Genomic DNA, 16,223 nt, shown 5'->3' on the forward strand with positions numbered 1-16,223 from the left:
CCATGACGCGGCCCTGCGCTGTGCGGCGGGAAGCCGCCCATGTCCGTGAGCTGCGCGTCGTTGGCAGGCGGCGCCGGGGCCCAGGGAGGCCTTGAGGGACGGAGCAGTGAACTGAGAAGTGGCGAGGGACCTGCAGCGCGGGAAGGGGGGGTGGGAGGCGGCCGAGCCGTGGTAGCTGTGTCTGAGGCAGTGGGCAGGTGTGGGGGTAGGAACCGGCTGGTGGCAGTGGGGTCGCTGCCTATGGTGTGCTGCAGACCGGGCTCTGCTTGAGATACGTTGTGCTCCTCTTCTGCTCGGGTTTGTGCCTGTCAGGGCCCGGGCTAGGCAGCGTGCTCATAGGGGTGTGCAGGTGTATGGGGTTTGCAGGGCTTGGTGGTGTCTCCCACAATGCCGCAGTTAAGATCTGGGAAGGTGGTCGGGGTGGAGATGCTGCTTGCCAGCCCCAGCTGTCTGGGTGCAGGGGTGGGATTTGAGTCAGAGAAGCAGCTGGTAGTAGACCAGAGTCCTCACCTGGCACCAAAGAGGGAACCCGAGCAGCCCTCACCTTCACAACCTGCTGTGCTCTCTGTTGGTCCCTCTGAGGAACTTGTTTCTCTTCTGTCTGTGCAGAAGGAGCGAGCCAAGAGTAGGCAGGGGCCTGGTGGTAAGAAAAACAAGGGGGTACGAAGCAGGATGTCTTGTGAAAGAAAGAATGGTTCTGCTGTGCAGGTACCGGATGGTGCTGTCTGTGAAGGTGGGCAAGCAGCAGCCGTAGTGGCAGGAACATGTTTGGGAAAGACTGTAAACAGACAGAAAGGACAAAGTCAGCAGTCATTTTGCTTAGGAACTGATTTGCAGAAGAAATTGCCTGGAGAGACTGGCAGCCCAGAAAGACCAAAACTCTCTGATTTCCAGAAGGGTATGAGATGCTCAGGAAAAAAACACAAGCATTCCTTTGTGGAATTGAAATTGGAAATCCCAACCTCAGAGGAGGATCTTGAGAGGACAGAGGGGCATATTGTTTCCTGTTTGTCAGAACCTGATGTGCTGCAGCCTAGAAAGGGCGCATGCAGCACTGAAATGAAGGGCGCAGCCTCCTTAATGATACTGAATCTGGAAGTCCCAGGTCTTAAGAGTATGGGGACTGATGAGTCTTCCTTGTCTGAACCAAAACCTAAGGAAGTGATGGATAACCCTGAGAACATGGATGGGCATTCCTTAGAAAGGCTGAAAAAGCCAAAGGAGAGAGGAAAGAGGTACTTGACAAAGAAAGGCAGGCAGTCTTTGGTGAAGTCAGAACTACAGGGGCCAAGGAGATCTGCCCTGCTAGAACTGCATGCGGAGTGTGTGGAGTCCAAGGAGAACACTCCAAGTTGGACAGAGGAAGACTCATTGCAATTACTATGTGTGCAGGGTTTAAGTAGCCAAGAACCATCAACAGCTGGAGGAGAGCAGCCCAAGTGTTGCATCATGGAACATCAGCAGAGCTCAGGCCTTCAGGAGGGAGCAGATGGTATGCAGGAAAGTGGTAAGCATTTGTGTGCCATTGTAGAAGTATGGGTATAGAATTTGGGCTCCCAGGACAAGGGGCTGGTGCTCCAGTAAGACCTCACTAAAAAGTGAAAACAGGAGATAATTTTACTTCTGTGGGTGGAAGCGTCACTGTGGCACAAAGTCACACAGGCAGAAAGAGTGGTGGGTATTCTGTCTCAATGACTGTTAGCACGTGGCCAGTCACTTAGCTCTTACCTCTACACTTCTTGAGATAGGGACTGACTTACAGAATTGTGAATAACAGTCTCAGAAGATAGATTTTAGGAAGGGAAGAGGCTTTTTTTGAGGTAGAAAGGCTGTCATTTAGCACAGAAGAGACTAGACCATGTAACCTGTGGGGGGATAGGGGATATAAGGGGTATTAGGAGCAGCAGACCCTGAGTAAGAATTTTTGGTTTTATTTTGCAATATCAAGAGAATATTGTATCCACTGAACAATTTTGAAATAAGTTTTTTAAAAATCTGCTCCCTATAGACAGTCATCTAGAAGAGATTATTTCTATTTTCAAAATGAATATATTAAAATGATAAACATTTGCTGTAGGTTATTAGTATTTAATCTAGATACCTTATCCTGAAAAAAAAAAAAAGATATATTGTTTTACTTTGAAAACGCAGATCTTACTAAACAAAATTTTACCAATATATTCTCAGGATCACTCTCCATATTTTTGCAAGTACAGTTCATGTAATCTGTATTTATTCTCAAGTAAAAAGGATTTTATAAAATTGCAAGTCCTGGAATTTTCTTGGGTTTTGAACAGTCTTATGCATTTAACTGGGACTATATATCTGAAATAAATGACCATATTTCTATAACCAAGCTTTCCTATTACAGAGAATGTATTGTGTAAACAAAAGATTGTTAAGACTGATTTTGCAAATGCCATCAGCATTTTCATGCTGGACTTGCTGTAATTGGTTTCTACCCATTTTAAATATACTGCTTCCAATGACCTTACAGTATCTTCAGTTTCTGTTGTTTATCTGAACATTTTCTGAAGGCAACATAATTCGATACTCTTCAGGTTGCTAATAGTGCTTATTTGAAGAAAAAAAAAAGGTGAGAAACAACTTAAATGTTTCAGCACTATTTAGTGTTATGCTTTTTACTGACCTTGGCTGGTTTTTGTTCTTTTTGTAAAATACTGCAATAGGGTGGTTGGTTTTTGTTTTTTGGTTTTTTTTCCTTAGTGTGCTCTTTAATGAGATTGCTTTGTTTTTGAGCAGCAAGGAAAAAACAGAAAAAAAATAAGCAAGACTCAGATATACAAGCTGTGAAGAAGTGTAAGGCAAATCCAATGAGATCAGAAAATCCCTGTGAAGAGGAATCTCTCTTCTTGGAATCTCCTGCAGCTGCTGCATTAGCTGGGATGCAGAGCAAGTGTTTTCTGTGTCATCCTGAATCTAAAATGTCTGGTGTGCAGCTTAAAAAAAAGGAACCCAGGACTGATTCTGTCAAGTGCTTGCAGAATTTTAGCATAACTGCAGCTGAAAAAGTGATAAATGCAGAACATGGTGATGCTGAGAATAGTAGAAACACCCTAAACAATTGCAACAGCTTGCTCAGTGTAACGACAAAGAACCCGTTTGTGAGATTGGAGGCCTGCACATGCATCAATACATTTATAAAATCTTCAGTGAATGGAGCTTCCAGCACTTTTAATTTAAGTGGATTCTTCCTTAAAGCCCAGGATGAGGGGAATTCTGTTTGTCCTGGTAGCACAGTAGAATGGAGTGATGGGAATAGCGGCACTAATAGAATGCAAAATGAGAGATCACTCGTAAATGGCAGTTTAGAGTTTAAGAAAGAAGTCAAAGCTCAGCATAAAGAAGGGCATTTTTCATGCAGTCGGAGTAAAAACAGTAAGTTCTTAAGTGAAAAAAAATGTAATACTGTTAGAAAGAGTAGGAAAAAGATGAAAGTTGCTGAGATGTCAGCTGTGCAGACTGTTCCCCCAGGTGTTACTAATGAATGCAGTAAATGTGAGTTACCAGCAGAAGCAGCAGTTGCCTCTTCAGACTCCTCTGCAACCTTAGGACTAAATAATAAAGAAACAGCTCTGTCAGATTTGTATGATTGTGCATCTCATCTACATACAGGAAGCAATACTTGTGAAGCGCGAAATAGGAGAAAGAATAGGAGAAAGAATAGTACCAAATTACTTGCATTTGAAGTCGGCTGTAACAAGACATGTAATCTGTCTGTAGTAGCAGAAGGAAAAGATTCAAACACTGTGACATTGCAGTGTCATTCTGCTACCTCGGGTAGCCTGGGAGCACTAACTCACACCTGTAATTTTTCTAGTCATCACAGTGGCACAATGGATGAAAAATTAAATAAAGTTAAAAAGAAAATGCGGCAGTTTACCTGTCAAAGAGCAGTACCCATGACTGGTAAGCATGTTTGGCCCGTTGAATCTTGTGCCAGGACTTCTGGATGGGTCCCTAAAAATCATGGGTCAGTCTCAGAAGGAAAAATAGTTTCAAGCCCTGTCTTTGTGAAGTTCTCTGATAAAAGCAGTGTCAGTACTATAGCAAGCAGCGCTGTGGCTGGGAATTTGAGACAGCTGGCTTTGCATACGTCATTGGCAGAAGTTAACAAAGAATGTGCAAGTAAGATAGTGGATCTAAATGCTGAATGTCTAACTTCAGTTGAAATCTCAGAATCCCCTTCTGTGGGTATTTATGAGACTTGCAGAATGAGCAATGGGAATGTGGAATCACCAGTTAATAAAAGTGCTGTGCCTTTTAACCTTGATAACGTGCAAGAAGGTAAAGCAACCTCAGATTTTACAAGTGCGAAAGATAAAGGAGCTATAACAAAGAGAAAGCCAACTGTGGCAGTCCAGAATAGTGCATCTAAAGGTAAAAGAAATAGAGTAGGCTCAGACCATAAAGCATCAGTTGTCAGCCAGACACCTTCTGATTTAAAACCAACAGCAGTACTAAACACAACAAACCTGACAGAGTTCAAAATACCTTTATGCAGATACAAACCTGAATCCGGGACTTTGGAATCTGTCAGTTCATTCAAGAGTAAAACCTGTAGCCCAGCAGAGATTCTTGATAGCAGTAGTGTTTCAGGAAGACAGAAGAGAGATGAAGAAACCACCTTGATAAAGGTTAAGCAGCAGCCTCTTCCTGTAGTAGGTGATGCTATATCTACAGCTTTCATGAAGAAAAAAGCTGATGAGGTCAACAGTAAGGACTTTTGTCATGATGGCTCTGAAAGGCTTTCAGATGAGATGTCCACACTCCCTGATGATGTCTTTTTGAATCCATGTCCTCTTGAGAGACAGATAAAGTCATCTTCACCTGACTTCTGTGGTACTGAAAGTGTGTGGAAATCAGATGTTCCCCATCATTCAGGGGATGCAGTTGGCCATCACACTGCATTAGAAATACATGATGATAGCAAATCAAGAGTCAGTCTTCCACAACACAAAAGTGAAAAGCTTCCAGATGTTCTTGAAGCTTACAACAAAGATGTTCTTGTCATTGATGTGATCCAGGATGACCCTGATCTTTTTGGAACCAATAGCGAAGAGGCGCTTACAGTCACAGACAGTGAAAATTGTCCTGCAGAGGCATGCTGTTCTAATGTCTTCATTAAAGAAGAGGAGCAGTGTCCTGAGTGTGCTGTTAGTTCAGATAACAGACATTCAGTAAACAGTAATTTTAGGTATGCTTATTGTTCTTTTTTATGACAATAATCCTAAGTACTTTACGTGGTGTACTTTGGTTGTAGTAGTCATTCTTCCTTACAGAATCTTGCTAATTTCTGTTTTGGCTTTAAGTGTCAAAACTTGATTGTGGTATGGTAGTTGTCTGAGTGCAAACATTTTTTTTATAACGTCATTCTGTACATGTTGGAGGCAACTTCTTGACAAGAACTTACAGTATGTCTCCTGTGGGGTTTTCACACTACACAGCTGAATCTGGTAAAGATTTGGGAATGGCTTCTGACCTGAAAGTGAAGATTTCAGTCTCTTGATGTTGTTACGTATTTTCCATTAAAAAAAAGAAAAAAAGTTTGTGATGATGACAGCCTCCTGAAACTGCTTCAATTCAAAAAATCATAGTTATTATTGGCATGATCACTCAAGCTGTGCATTTCTTATAAATGCATGGAAGAGAGGGTAAATAGACCTACAGAGACCCTGGTTCTGAAAAAAATCCCTCCTGTCTCAGCAGTGTTGCTGTGGCATAATTAAGCTCCATTTCTCAGCATTTTTTGTAGACCTACATAGATATTTGTACCTGAATGTTTTATAGCTCCAAGTTGCACATGCTGGGAGAGTCTTGCAAGAGGTTCTTCCAAATTACCACTTTCTTCCATTTTACTGGGCTGCTTGCTGTGTTCACACCTGGCATCTTTCACCAGATACAGATTTCTAAAATCTGTTACAATAACTTACGTTATTCTGTATGTGATTTTTAATACATTTTTGCATTCTGAGCTTTTCTAAGGAGAAATGAAATATATTTTTTTTCCAACTATTCTTTAAAGTAAGTGAGCTAATTATCTTTCTTTGAACAGAAGTTTTATTCTTGTCCTTAGGATTCATTGTAATGCAAAACATCTTGAATGTAAAATTACTGTTAAGTCACATTTTTTTTATTTTAAACCTAGGAATTGGTTTTTAGTCCACTATTTCCATAATTTACTGTATGGAAAAGATTCTCTTTTTCAGTAGTTTAAGCAAAAATGAAAGGAGGTGATGTGCTTTTAGTAGAAAACTGGGATTTTGAAATGTCTTTGCTTTACTTAACTTATTTATGTGTACATTTATTGGAATAAACAGAATAGCCAGAAGAGATTTAAGGACACTCTGATGCGGATAGCATGTTTTAAGTAAGGATCTGTCAGTAGCTAAAGTGTTACTGAGAACTTTAATTGTATGTGAATGATTAGGTTAATTCTGTTCTGCAAGATGAAAACGTAAAGCATGCTTTTTGTTCAAAACAGAGACATTAATATGCAAGAATCTGGAAAGTCAAATAATACTGAAAATTCATGGGATTTGATGCTAAAAGGTAAGTGTTTTTAGACATTTTGGGACACGTAATCAGGAAGAAAGTAACCACAAAAATGCTCAGTGAGAAAACGTAGGATTTATAATTTCCACATGAACGTGTCAGCTAGTAATGTCTCATATTGTGACAGCAATTCCCCAATTACGTGAATTTCATGTCTTTTGAAATTATATGAACTTCTGATGAAAGCATCTGTTTTTCTGCAGTTCCTGTCTGTTGATAGTAACTGTCTATTTTCTGTCTTTATTTATTTATTTATTTATTTTTGACATCCCTGGCTCTTTACCCACAAATTTCCTTTAGTTGATTAGACAATAGTAAGACGTTGACTGTTTTCATATTAATGTGTTATGTTCATGTAGAAAGAGTAAGTGGTTTGGGCAGAAGTATCATCCTGGAGGAAAAGGAGTGAAATTCCCTTTGGGAATAGGGAGAGGAGAAAAGGTTTAACGTCTCAGAGATTAGAATGCAGAATAAAAGGTAATAAGACTTAGAGAGCTGAGACACGAAGACTGCTGAAGAGGAGCACTCCTACAGCTAGAGACCTTTTATCTTGTTAATAAAAAAGGTACATATTGTGTTATCTGCAGAATTGAGGTGATTGAAACCAAACCTGGAAGTAGATCCTGTGCGCTTCAGTAACTTACGCGTTTGTTTTAAACACAGAATTGTTGTTTTACATCATATTAAAATAAGGTTAGAGGCCAGAAATATTTGGATATTCTTGCTCTAAAAACAAATAAAAAGGTTTAAGCAGCATCTTCTGTCCAGGTCTGACTAATGTACTGTTTCATCACGCACTTAAGTTACCTCATTCACATCAATCTGTGCGTATGTATGACTTCTTGAAAGATAAATTAGTGTGCAGAGCAGAAAAAGATGACAGTGGTTACCACTGGCAGCTTGCATATTCATTTGGAAATATATATTTCTTCATTGGTGCATCATATTACGTAGGGATGTCATAGCTGGTTGAGTGGCTTCAGAGAGTGAAAGAATGGCAACAAATACTGCAGTTAAGGTTGAGCCATCTAGATGACATTAGTCATCTTTGTCTTTCAAGTAGAAATGTTATGTACGTTGTCTTCTTTCTGATGTGCATTGATGATGTGACTGTGATCCAATGAAACAGTGAATTTCTTTCCAATGAAAAGCTCTTTTACTGTGTGTAAGGAGCTGCTTAAGAGAACTGCAGTCAGGAGTTGCATTCATTTCCTGCAGCACTTACAGAAAGTTCTGACATTTCCTGCCATTGAGTACTCATACTGTGTTACAGGAATTTGGAGTTTTTCATAGCTTTCTATATTTACTGCTGAGTTGCATCATGTCATTACAAATAACTTATCCCTTTGTCCAGTAAAAACTTAAGTCATTATTTGCTTAGCAAACTACCATAGATCTGTTCTCTAATAATAAATCTTAACTGAGTTTATTTTTAAAGTACTGAATTAAATGTGATATAAATAAACCTGTTGTACTGTTGTGCAGTGACTACTGCAGAACATACAGCTTGGTTGGAATTTTAATTGCAGATTCCGTTTAATATTTATTTGACAGGGCTTATGCTTCAAAGTGAAATAATTTTGCATACAAATTTTGGATTTACAATGTCCCACAGTTTCTTAAATGTCATGAAGTTTTTAGAATATGTAGGAAATAAAATTGTTGTTAGCTTATGTTATGGGAAACAAGTAATGTGTGCATTTTCAGCTTCAGGTATTAAAACCCACAATTCCTCTAGTGGAAACAGTCCTATGCGAAGTTTTACTGAGGAGTCCTTTGAAGACAGACAACTAACAGAATTAGATGAACTTCTCAAGAGTTTTGAAACAGATGAAAAGGTACTGAGAGATTATGCTTTGTCACTGAGTAGTTTAAGAAATGGTAGTCCATGTATTTGGACAGTTGTCATCACTGATGCTGTTTCATCAACATTTTAACATTCCAATAATGAAACAAATACTACTTTCAGAGTATTCAAATTACTGTGTGCTACTGACATAAATTTTGCTTGATATAATAATTTGTCTTTTTGATATGAGGTTTGATATGAAACTACAAGTTGTCGTCTTAGTTTTTGCACTAATTCTGTTTCACTAATTTTACTGAAGGGACTGTTCCAATGGACACGCAAGCGCTTCTGTGTGTAAGTGACACACCTAGTAAAAGTTGGTGTCAAACATTTCTCACCACATAGTCTTGGAAGGACAGGGTGTTGTTTGAAAGCTGGGGAGCTACACAGCCAGCCTGCATTTCAGAAGTGTTCTGTGGTTGATTACTTGAGCAGAATTTCCATGACATTAACATACTGATTTCCTGGCAACTCTGAGGGAATGTTAACATACTTAGTGACATTATTTGACCTTTCTATTCTCTGTCACCTCCTCCTTCTAGATAAGCTGCCTTGGATTTTTTAAAAGTTGCTGAAGTTTGATGGTATATACTTATTTGGTAATGCATTAAAATTTTCATTTCACTGCCACTCAGACACACGTGCTGATAGTGTCTATCATTTTCCACTACTTCTGGAGTGGATAATGGTCTTAACTGGGTAAGTTAAACAATGAAGTACAGATGGCTAAAGATTGGTAAGTGCGTGAGTGAGGTAATCACAAACAGTAAGGAATTGATTTCTCTGGCAAAATCAGCATTTAAAAGCAGGATATAAATGTTTCCTTCAGTAGGCGTGGTTGGCATTCATAACGTAGCACTCTTTTGTCCCCGACTCTTTGAGAGGATATAAGGGCCTGTCAAATGGTACAGGTTCCTGGTTAAGTAGTACTTGTTGTAATATTGCCAGGCCACTCCGAAGATGGGCTCCTTTATATGTTGTGGCTTTATAAAATCAATATCCTAATATGTTTGTTTTTCTGTGCCATGTTGGGTGAGATTAGTTGTAGATATTTCCCAAACCTGAGACTTAACCAAACTTAAACCATAAAGGACTAATTTAAATATCTTTACAATTCAAGTTTGCAGATGGAGGGGCTGCTGTGGAGCCAAGAGAAAAAAGTGAAGTTGAAAAAAGGTACATATACTGTGTCCTTCAGGTAACATGAAATTCCCTAGTCACTCTGCAAATGAGATAACAATGTTTTTACCAATACACAGCATTTGTATTCATGTATTCTGTTATATTTTGATTGCGTAAGAAAATAAAAATCAAATAATATGATTTCTTAGTGCTAACTACAAGAATGTTATACCTGTATTACAGCTAAAGCCTAACAGGACAATAGGGGATATTTTGTCCTCTGGCTGCTGACTAAATTTATCCTCTTTATGCCAGAGTCTCACCTGTTCTGGCATCCCTATGTGAGTGTAATATAAGACAAATATATTTCCACTCACAGTAGTGCTTACTGAAATTAAAAAAGAATAAAAATAAAACTTTCATTTTTACGTCTCTTGGAACTTTACAAGTTCATGAGAGGATTTAAAGATTTCATTCAAATTCAGTCTGACAGAATAGCAGGAGAAAAAGACACTTGAAAATATTACATATGGAGTTAAGCACATACTTAACTGTTATATCAGCTTCAAGTGGCGCTCACAGTGTTTATTATATATATGACTTGCATATGTGCATTTCAGAGTCATTCATTTGCAACTTCCATCATCAGCTGAAAAAATGAAGTAGAAGGTGACTTTGTAGAAAAAATGTAAAAACTATACCCAAATTACGGAATACTTGGATAATTAAAAGAGAAATTGAATCACAGACATTTTAGAGTAATTTTCATAGTAGTCAAAAAACTTTAACTTAGAAGGGAATATTGCTTTTGTCCAGCAGCAGTCAGTTTCAGTGCTGATGTGTGTCACAGTGTCCATTAAATGGAAAATACTACATCTGTTCATTAATCAGCTAGAAGCTTCAAGCTCCTTCTCCTGTTAAAGTGTTTTAGATTTCCTTTGTAGCATATATGGCTCTTTATGCTGCAGAAAAAGTAGATTATACTGGATAAAAAAGTTTCTGTGAGAGATACTACAGTAATTATCTCTTTCCTTAATAGAGCATTGGAGCTAAGATAACGGTTCCATAGTTGAAATGCAAAATTCTGTATTCAGAGAAGAGACATTTAATCCTTCATTTGGAGTAAAACTGTTTTCTCTAGTTCTACTAAAAAATGTTACCATTGCAAAATTTCATCTAGAAGAAAACACAGTTATTATTCCTCTTTAACAAACTCTGCTTCTAAGTGTTGATGTCAGTTAAATAAGCAGATTGTACAGCTATACAGTTCACGACAAAATTATGTGTAGTTTGATGTCAAGATTAAAAAGAGCTGAGACTGTTATTCTGGAGGTGGGTTGCTGTAAAAATCCTTTTTTATCATCTGTGAGGCTGGTGTGACAGGGATGCGTTAAAACACGTTTTACATGGTAATTGGAAAATTCTAGGCCACTAGATGCACACATCTCATTTTCCCTCTGGTGGGGAATAATGTTTTATATCGACTAGAATAAAAACAAATATTGCTGTTGAAGAATTTGGGCTTGTTAGATGGAATTTATTGTTATCTGCATTAGCATTTTTGCTTCAAACTGTATTAAAATCAGTGTGCAGTTCAGGGAAGGTTTGAGTTACCCTGGCTATGAACTATCAAATAGATGGAATGTGACCCTCACTGAGAGTAGCAAGTCTGTTTCTTTCTCCAGACAGCAAGCATGATGCAATGTCATTAGTATTTAACCCAGATTATTAATTGAAGGGGGGAAGATCTGATAAAAGAGCTTTTTTTTTCTATGGCTTTGTTTGCAGATAAGAAGTCATTAAGCAATTTGCTAGCAGTATTTGTACTTCATTTTGGAAAGCAGAACTTTTCAAAATTAATTATCTGGAATATATATATTTGGGAATAAACGCAGAATAGTTTTTGAGTTCTCTTGAGTACAGTCGGTTATTAGGACAGAGAACGTTTGGCTGTTCAAAAGCTCTATGGATTACTTCTTTGTCAGATACTATATATAATAGACTACTGAAAAGTAGAGGCTTCTTCAGTGGTGGCAGAAATCATGTTGGTGCAGTGGAAAAGAGATTCATGCATGATGCCCTTCCTACTCACAGAACTTTATGTAGTTACACTCCAGGCCAGAATAATTTCAGCTGATACCGTAGTGAGATTGAACCAAGATGTGGGGATAAGGAAAATAAAGTTGTCAGGACTGCCAGCCATTCAACTTTGCTGTGATTTTTTTTTTTTTGTCGCTTTAATTCTTAAAGAAATTGTCTTTTTTTTAATGTGCTTAATCCCCCCCTTTTAGGTGTTCATTATATGGAAGAAGCACCTTTTTGATTTGCTTATATTTGTTTTTTAATGCTCAACAGTGACTGTAAATACAGAGATCTTGTGAGCTGTGAGATGCTGTCAGAATTGCCGTTTCATGCCCCAGGTGTAAATGACTTCGATGAAAGTGTGGTGCAGAAACCCTGGAAGAATGGTATTGTATGCTCTGTTGATGAAACCTCCAAAATTTATTTTTATATTTGTGTTAGTTAGCTAAAGGATTTTTTTTTCAGTTCCTGAAGTCATCAGTTGGAATTTTTTGTTAATTGTACATGTGGAAGCATAAATGTAAGCTCTCACATGATGGACTAGGTTTTAGTTTGAGTTACTTGTTCTGGAATTTTTTTTTCATTTTCCTCTTTGGTAGGTTCAGATATCAATCATTTTGTCTTGTCATTTATATTCTTCAAATACTTTAATTGTACAATAATGTCTGCATTCTTAGTATTTTGACAGATTGTGTATGAACGTTGTTATTTGAATGTAACTTGTTTTTCTTTATTTATAGTCAGAATGTGACAACAGGTTTTCTTGTTTGATTGTTGTCTGTCAGCACTTCTTGGCAAAGGAGTTTGCCCACCTTGCCAGCGACCAAAAATTTCTTGATTATGCCAACTCAAATGTTTGTGAACCATTTACTAAATCACATCAAGGAAATGATCAAGTTTTAATAAGCAGCACTTAATTTTGACCTAGTATATTTCATGGCTGGAACACTATTACTGAAATGTTTCTGCTACTAAAGAAATCATAGTGCAGCAAAACTGTAGTTGTGGTTTCCTTCTCTTTTTCTCTACACATGAGAACTGTGATGTTTAGCCTTATTTTTATTTGACACACAAGATGGAGAAAAACAGGACTTGCTTATTTATGGACAGATGCACATTTTATTCCTTTGCAACAGCTGCTTTGGGAAATAAAGTTTTCAGAATGATTGGCTAATACAGGTGTTTATAAACGTGGATTTTCAGGATTGAAATCAGTGTCAGACATTCTTGTTTAATTTCAGATTATACCGCCAGTCTGAGCTTTTAGAGCGATTTTATCATCACATCACTTAACAGTATTTTAGGATGTGCAAGAAACATAAATACTATAAAGAGTAACTGTAAAATACCTCTGTAGACTACAGTTGTTTAAAATTGCTCATGGCTTTGGCTTTAAAAGTGTGTAAACCTTCTGAAGAGTTCCTCTAAAGTTTCTTTAGCATTGGTCAAAGAAGTTGGCCGAAGTAAGAGCTTCTGTACTAGGAAAGAGTGAAACACTTTTTTCTGTGGGGATTTTTTTGTTTGTTTTTTTTCCCCAGAACATTGCAGGTATGATCAGCTCTTACACTTTAAGGCCTGCTCACCTGTTAATTTGATGTGGTGTGAAGAGAGTGTTCCAAGGACCTGGCCAGGAACTCCAGGCAGTGGGGATAGGCTATTAGGTTATTGTTAGGGTGGTATTGCATTGGAACAGGCTTCCCAGGGAGGCAGCGGAGTCACCATCACTGGAGGTTTTAAATAATTGTGTACACATGGCACTGGGGAACACTGTTTAGTGGGTATGAGGGGATTGGTGTCCCCAATTGATGATTGGACTAGATGATCTCACAGGTCTTTTTTTTTTTTTACCTTAATGATTCCATGATTGTCTGACAGTGAGAATTGAGAGAAGAAACTTCTGAGTTAAAAGTTTCCTGGGGCATGTTTTGGTTTTTTTTTGCAGTAGTAGCTGGCTGCTTTCTCGGATCTTCTTTCTGTCACTACATCTTTCCAAAATCCCCTGTCGTTACTGTACAAAATCATGCTTAACATTTTCATAATTAATTGTACTGTTATATATATATGCTTCCCATCCTGTGGTGATCCTGTGAGACTAGAATGACATGGTGGATCAAGAATGCAGATCACCATAGGAACAGGCCTCTTTATTGGATATTCTTTATTTAAACTGTAGGGTTTTTTTTTTGAAAAAAACCTCTGCCTTTTGAATGCCCAACTCTTTAAAGAGGCCAAATGGGCATTCTAGAAAGGAAGACATTCAAAAGCTCATCCTTCTATTTAGATATTTAATTGAAGAATTTGAACTTGTACCTTCCATTAACATTGCAACATTGCTCATTCTTCAGAAAAATAAATCTCCATCATCAGCAATAATTAAGGATCTAAACCCAGGTTTCATGGTTAAGAAACCAGTGACTTCCATTGGACTTGAACTTCACATTGTAGTGCTTAAAATTTGTAGGTTAGAGATTTTATTTCAGTTCTGGAAAAGAATGTTGACATTTATTGTTAATGATGTGGCAGTGCAAAGATTTTTGCTAAAGATATGCTGTTTGGTGGTTTTTTTTTCCCTTTTGAAATCGAAACTTCTGGATGTTTTGATTCTATTTCTTATCTCTCTTAACTATGGTAAGAAACCTTGCACAAAGTTGTGAAGTTTTCAATCTAAAAGTTCAGCGTCACGTCCTTTCTCTTGAAGTTTGTTTAGTCTTCATATCGGGATAATTAAAAGATCTCTTAAGTTAGATTACTGGTTTTTAGATTGCATTAATCAAATTTTCATTAATTATGCCTGTGACTTGAAGGATTTCTAAATATAAAGGAAAATAAATGAGTGGTTTCAGGATGGCTCATTTTGTGACATGATCCATTTATTGTCATTATCCTGATTTTTAGATTATAGATTCTCAGGACAAAGTCTTTCACTGCCCCTGCAAACTTCTGTGACATGGAAGACAGACAAAAATAACAAAGTGAGTTGCTGTATTCTTAATGAATTTTGATACTTCGTCAGTAAATTTGTTATGAATATTGAGACAATTCTCTCTTTATATAGTAATAAACTACAAACCTATGTATTATGTTTCTAGCCCTCTAAAAATATTCTAAATGAATAAATACAATTTCTGGGAGCAAAATCAGTGATAATGAGACATGTTCACAGTGAACCTTTGTTGAATTCTGTTTCCAGCTTAAACAAAAAATGAATAATGCTCTTCGTTTTATTGTTTCTGTAGAACTGAAAAGATGAGGAAGTTTCATATTTTTTAGGAGAGACTGCGTTTTGCTGGGTGCTGGAAAGGGTAAAGGAACTTCACTTACCCAGAATTCTCAGACAGTTATCCAGAGCCATGCAGTATTTTGTTGTTTTTATTCTCCTTGTACCTAGATATTCTGAAAATCTCTGAAAAATGGACATGCATGCTTTCAAAAAAATAAAACAAAATAACATAGAAGGTGTTTTTTTCTGCTTGTTTTAATTCTGTTTTATTTTTAGGCTTCTCATTCAGTCCAGCAGATCCTAGAGATGATAAACTTGCCCCGTAAATATTGCAGATTTTATTTCACGACTTTGCGTGGCTGTGAAAAGTCAAAGTGTTGGTTTTGGCATGTTCCTAAACGAGGGCATGAAAAGGTAAAGAGATTTATTGAAGAAAGAAATTGTAAATTGCAACCATTTTAATGCAGATCAGCTTCTCCTGTGTTCATTTATATTTTGAGAGAGATTAAATGTCAGAGATTGATGGGTCAAACGATGTTCAGAAGATCTCTTGAAGATGTTTTATGTTTTTGGTTTTTTTTTTTGAATGGTATAATTTTGAATTTGCAGATTTTTTGAGAGTACAGACATCAACAAAAGAGCAGGAATTAGGGCATGCCAGTGTAGAGTAGTAGAATGGGGAGATTCTGGGACATTTCAATCCTAGCATCAGAGACCTGTAAGCAAACTCAAGACTTCGTATATTTTCTCAGAATCAGAACACATCTGTGATATAGGGTTGCATGTCTGTTTTACAAGCAGAGCAGCAGTTCTTGTGTTTGCAAGCAATATTACTTCTCTGGTGGTGAGCAGAGTAGATGTGTTTTCAAACCCTCTAACAATAAACTGAGTCTGTAATACTTCCAAGAGCTGTAGAAGGCAAACTGACTGTGCTGTCATGTAATGAGATGTTGGAATTGGCTGGGACTTTGGTGGTTATATAAGTCATTTAGAAGGAAATAAAACATTAAAACAACTAAACAAAGACAGATGCTTAAACTTGTCCTTAGCAGATCTTACAAAACTATTTCTTATCTAGCATCTAATTGGTATGAGTTACAATTTTAGCATTACTATCAGTAAGCAAGAAATTAAAGAATGCAAATTTAAAAAATAAGCATTAGTAGTTGAACCTGATTGAGGCAAATAGTATTTTGAAAAATCTTATACCCTGTATCAGAACTTGTGAAATAGAACTTCTAACATTTGGCGTTATTTTTCAATGTTTTTTCCTTTTTTATGTCTTGAAAAAAGGCTGATTTTTTTAAATGACAGCTTAAAAATACTAGAATCATCTGAGAATAATTCATCATGAGATTTTTTCTTTTTGCCTCA

The 16,223-nt window shown here is 37.4% G+C and overlaps 1 protein-coding gene across 1 annotated transcript in view; it reads left to right on the forward strand.

The window, feature by feature from the left end:
- The first annotated feature begins 387 nt into the window (after window positions 1-387).
- The window catches only part of TOPAZ1 (testis and ovary specific TOPAZ 1), a 36,427-nt gene continuing 20,591 nt past the window's right edge, over window positions 388-16,223 (forward strand). The window contains exons 1-8 of the mRNA XM_065752782.1: window positions 388-1,504; window positions 2,761-5,218; window positions 6,506-6,573; window positions 8,284-8,412; window positions 9,538-9,601; window positions 11,903-12,015; window positions 14,525-14,601; window positions 15,126-15,263. Of these exons, the coding sequence (XP_065608854.1) occupies window positions 388-1,504; window positions 2,761-5,218; window positions 6,506-6,573; window positions 8,284-8,412; window positions 9,538-9,601; window positions 11,903-12,015; window positions 14,525-14,601; window positions 15,126-15,263 (4,164 nt within the window). The remainder of the gene's footprint in view (window positions 1,505-2,760; window positions 5,219-6,505; window positions 6,574-8,283; window positions 8,413-9,537; window positions 9,602-11,902; window positions 12,016-14,524; window positions 14,602-15,125; window positions 15,264-16,223) is intronic.

Source organism: Cyrtonyx montezumae, unplaced genomic scaffold, assembly GCF_038088225.1.
Source record: "Cyrtonyx montezumae isolate F1298 unplaced genomic scaffold, pur_monq_1.0 scaffold_8, whole genome shotgun sequence".
Classification (NCBI taxonomy): Eukaryota; Metazoa; Chordata; class Aves; order Galliformes; family Odontophoridae; genus Cyrtonyx; species Cyrtonyx montezumae.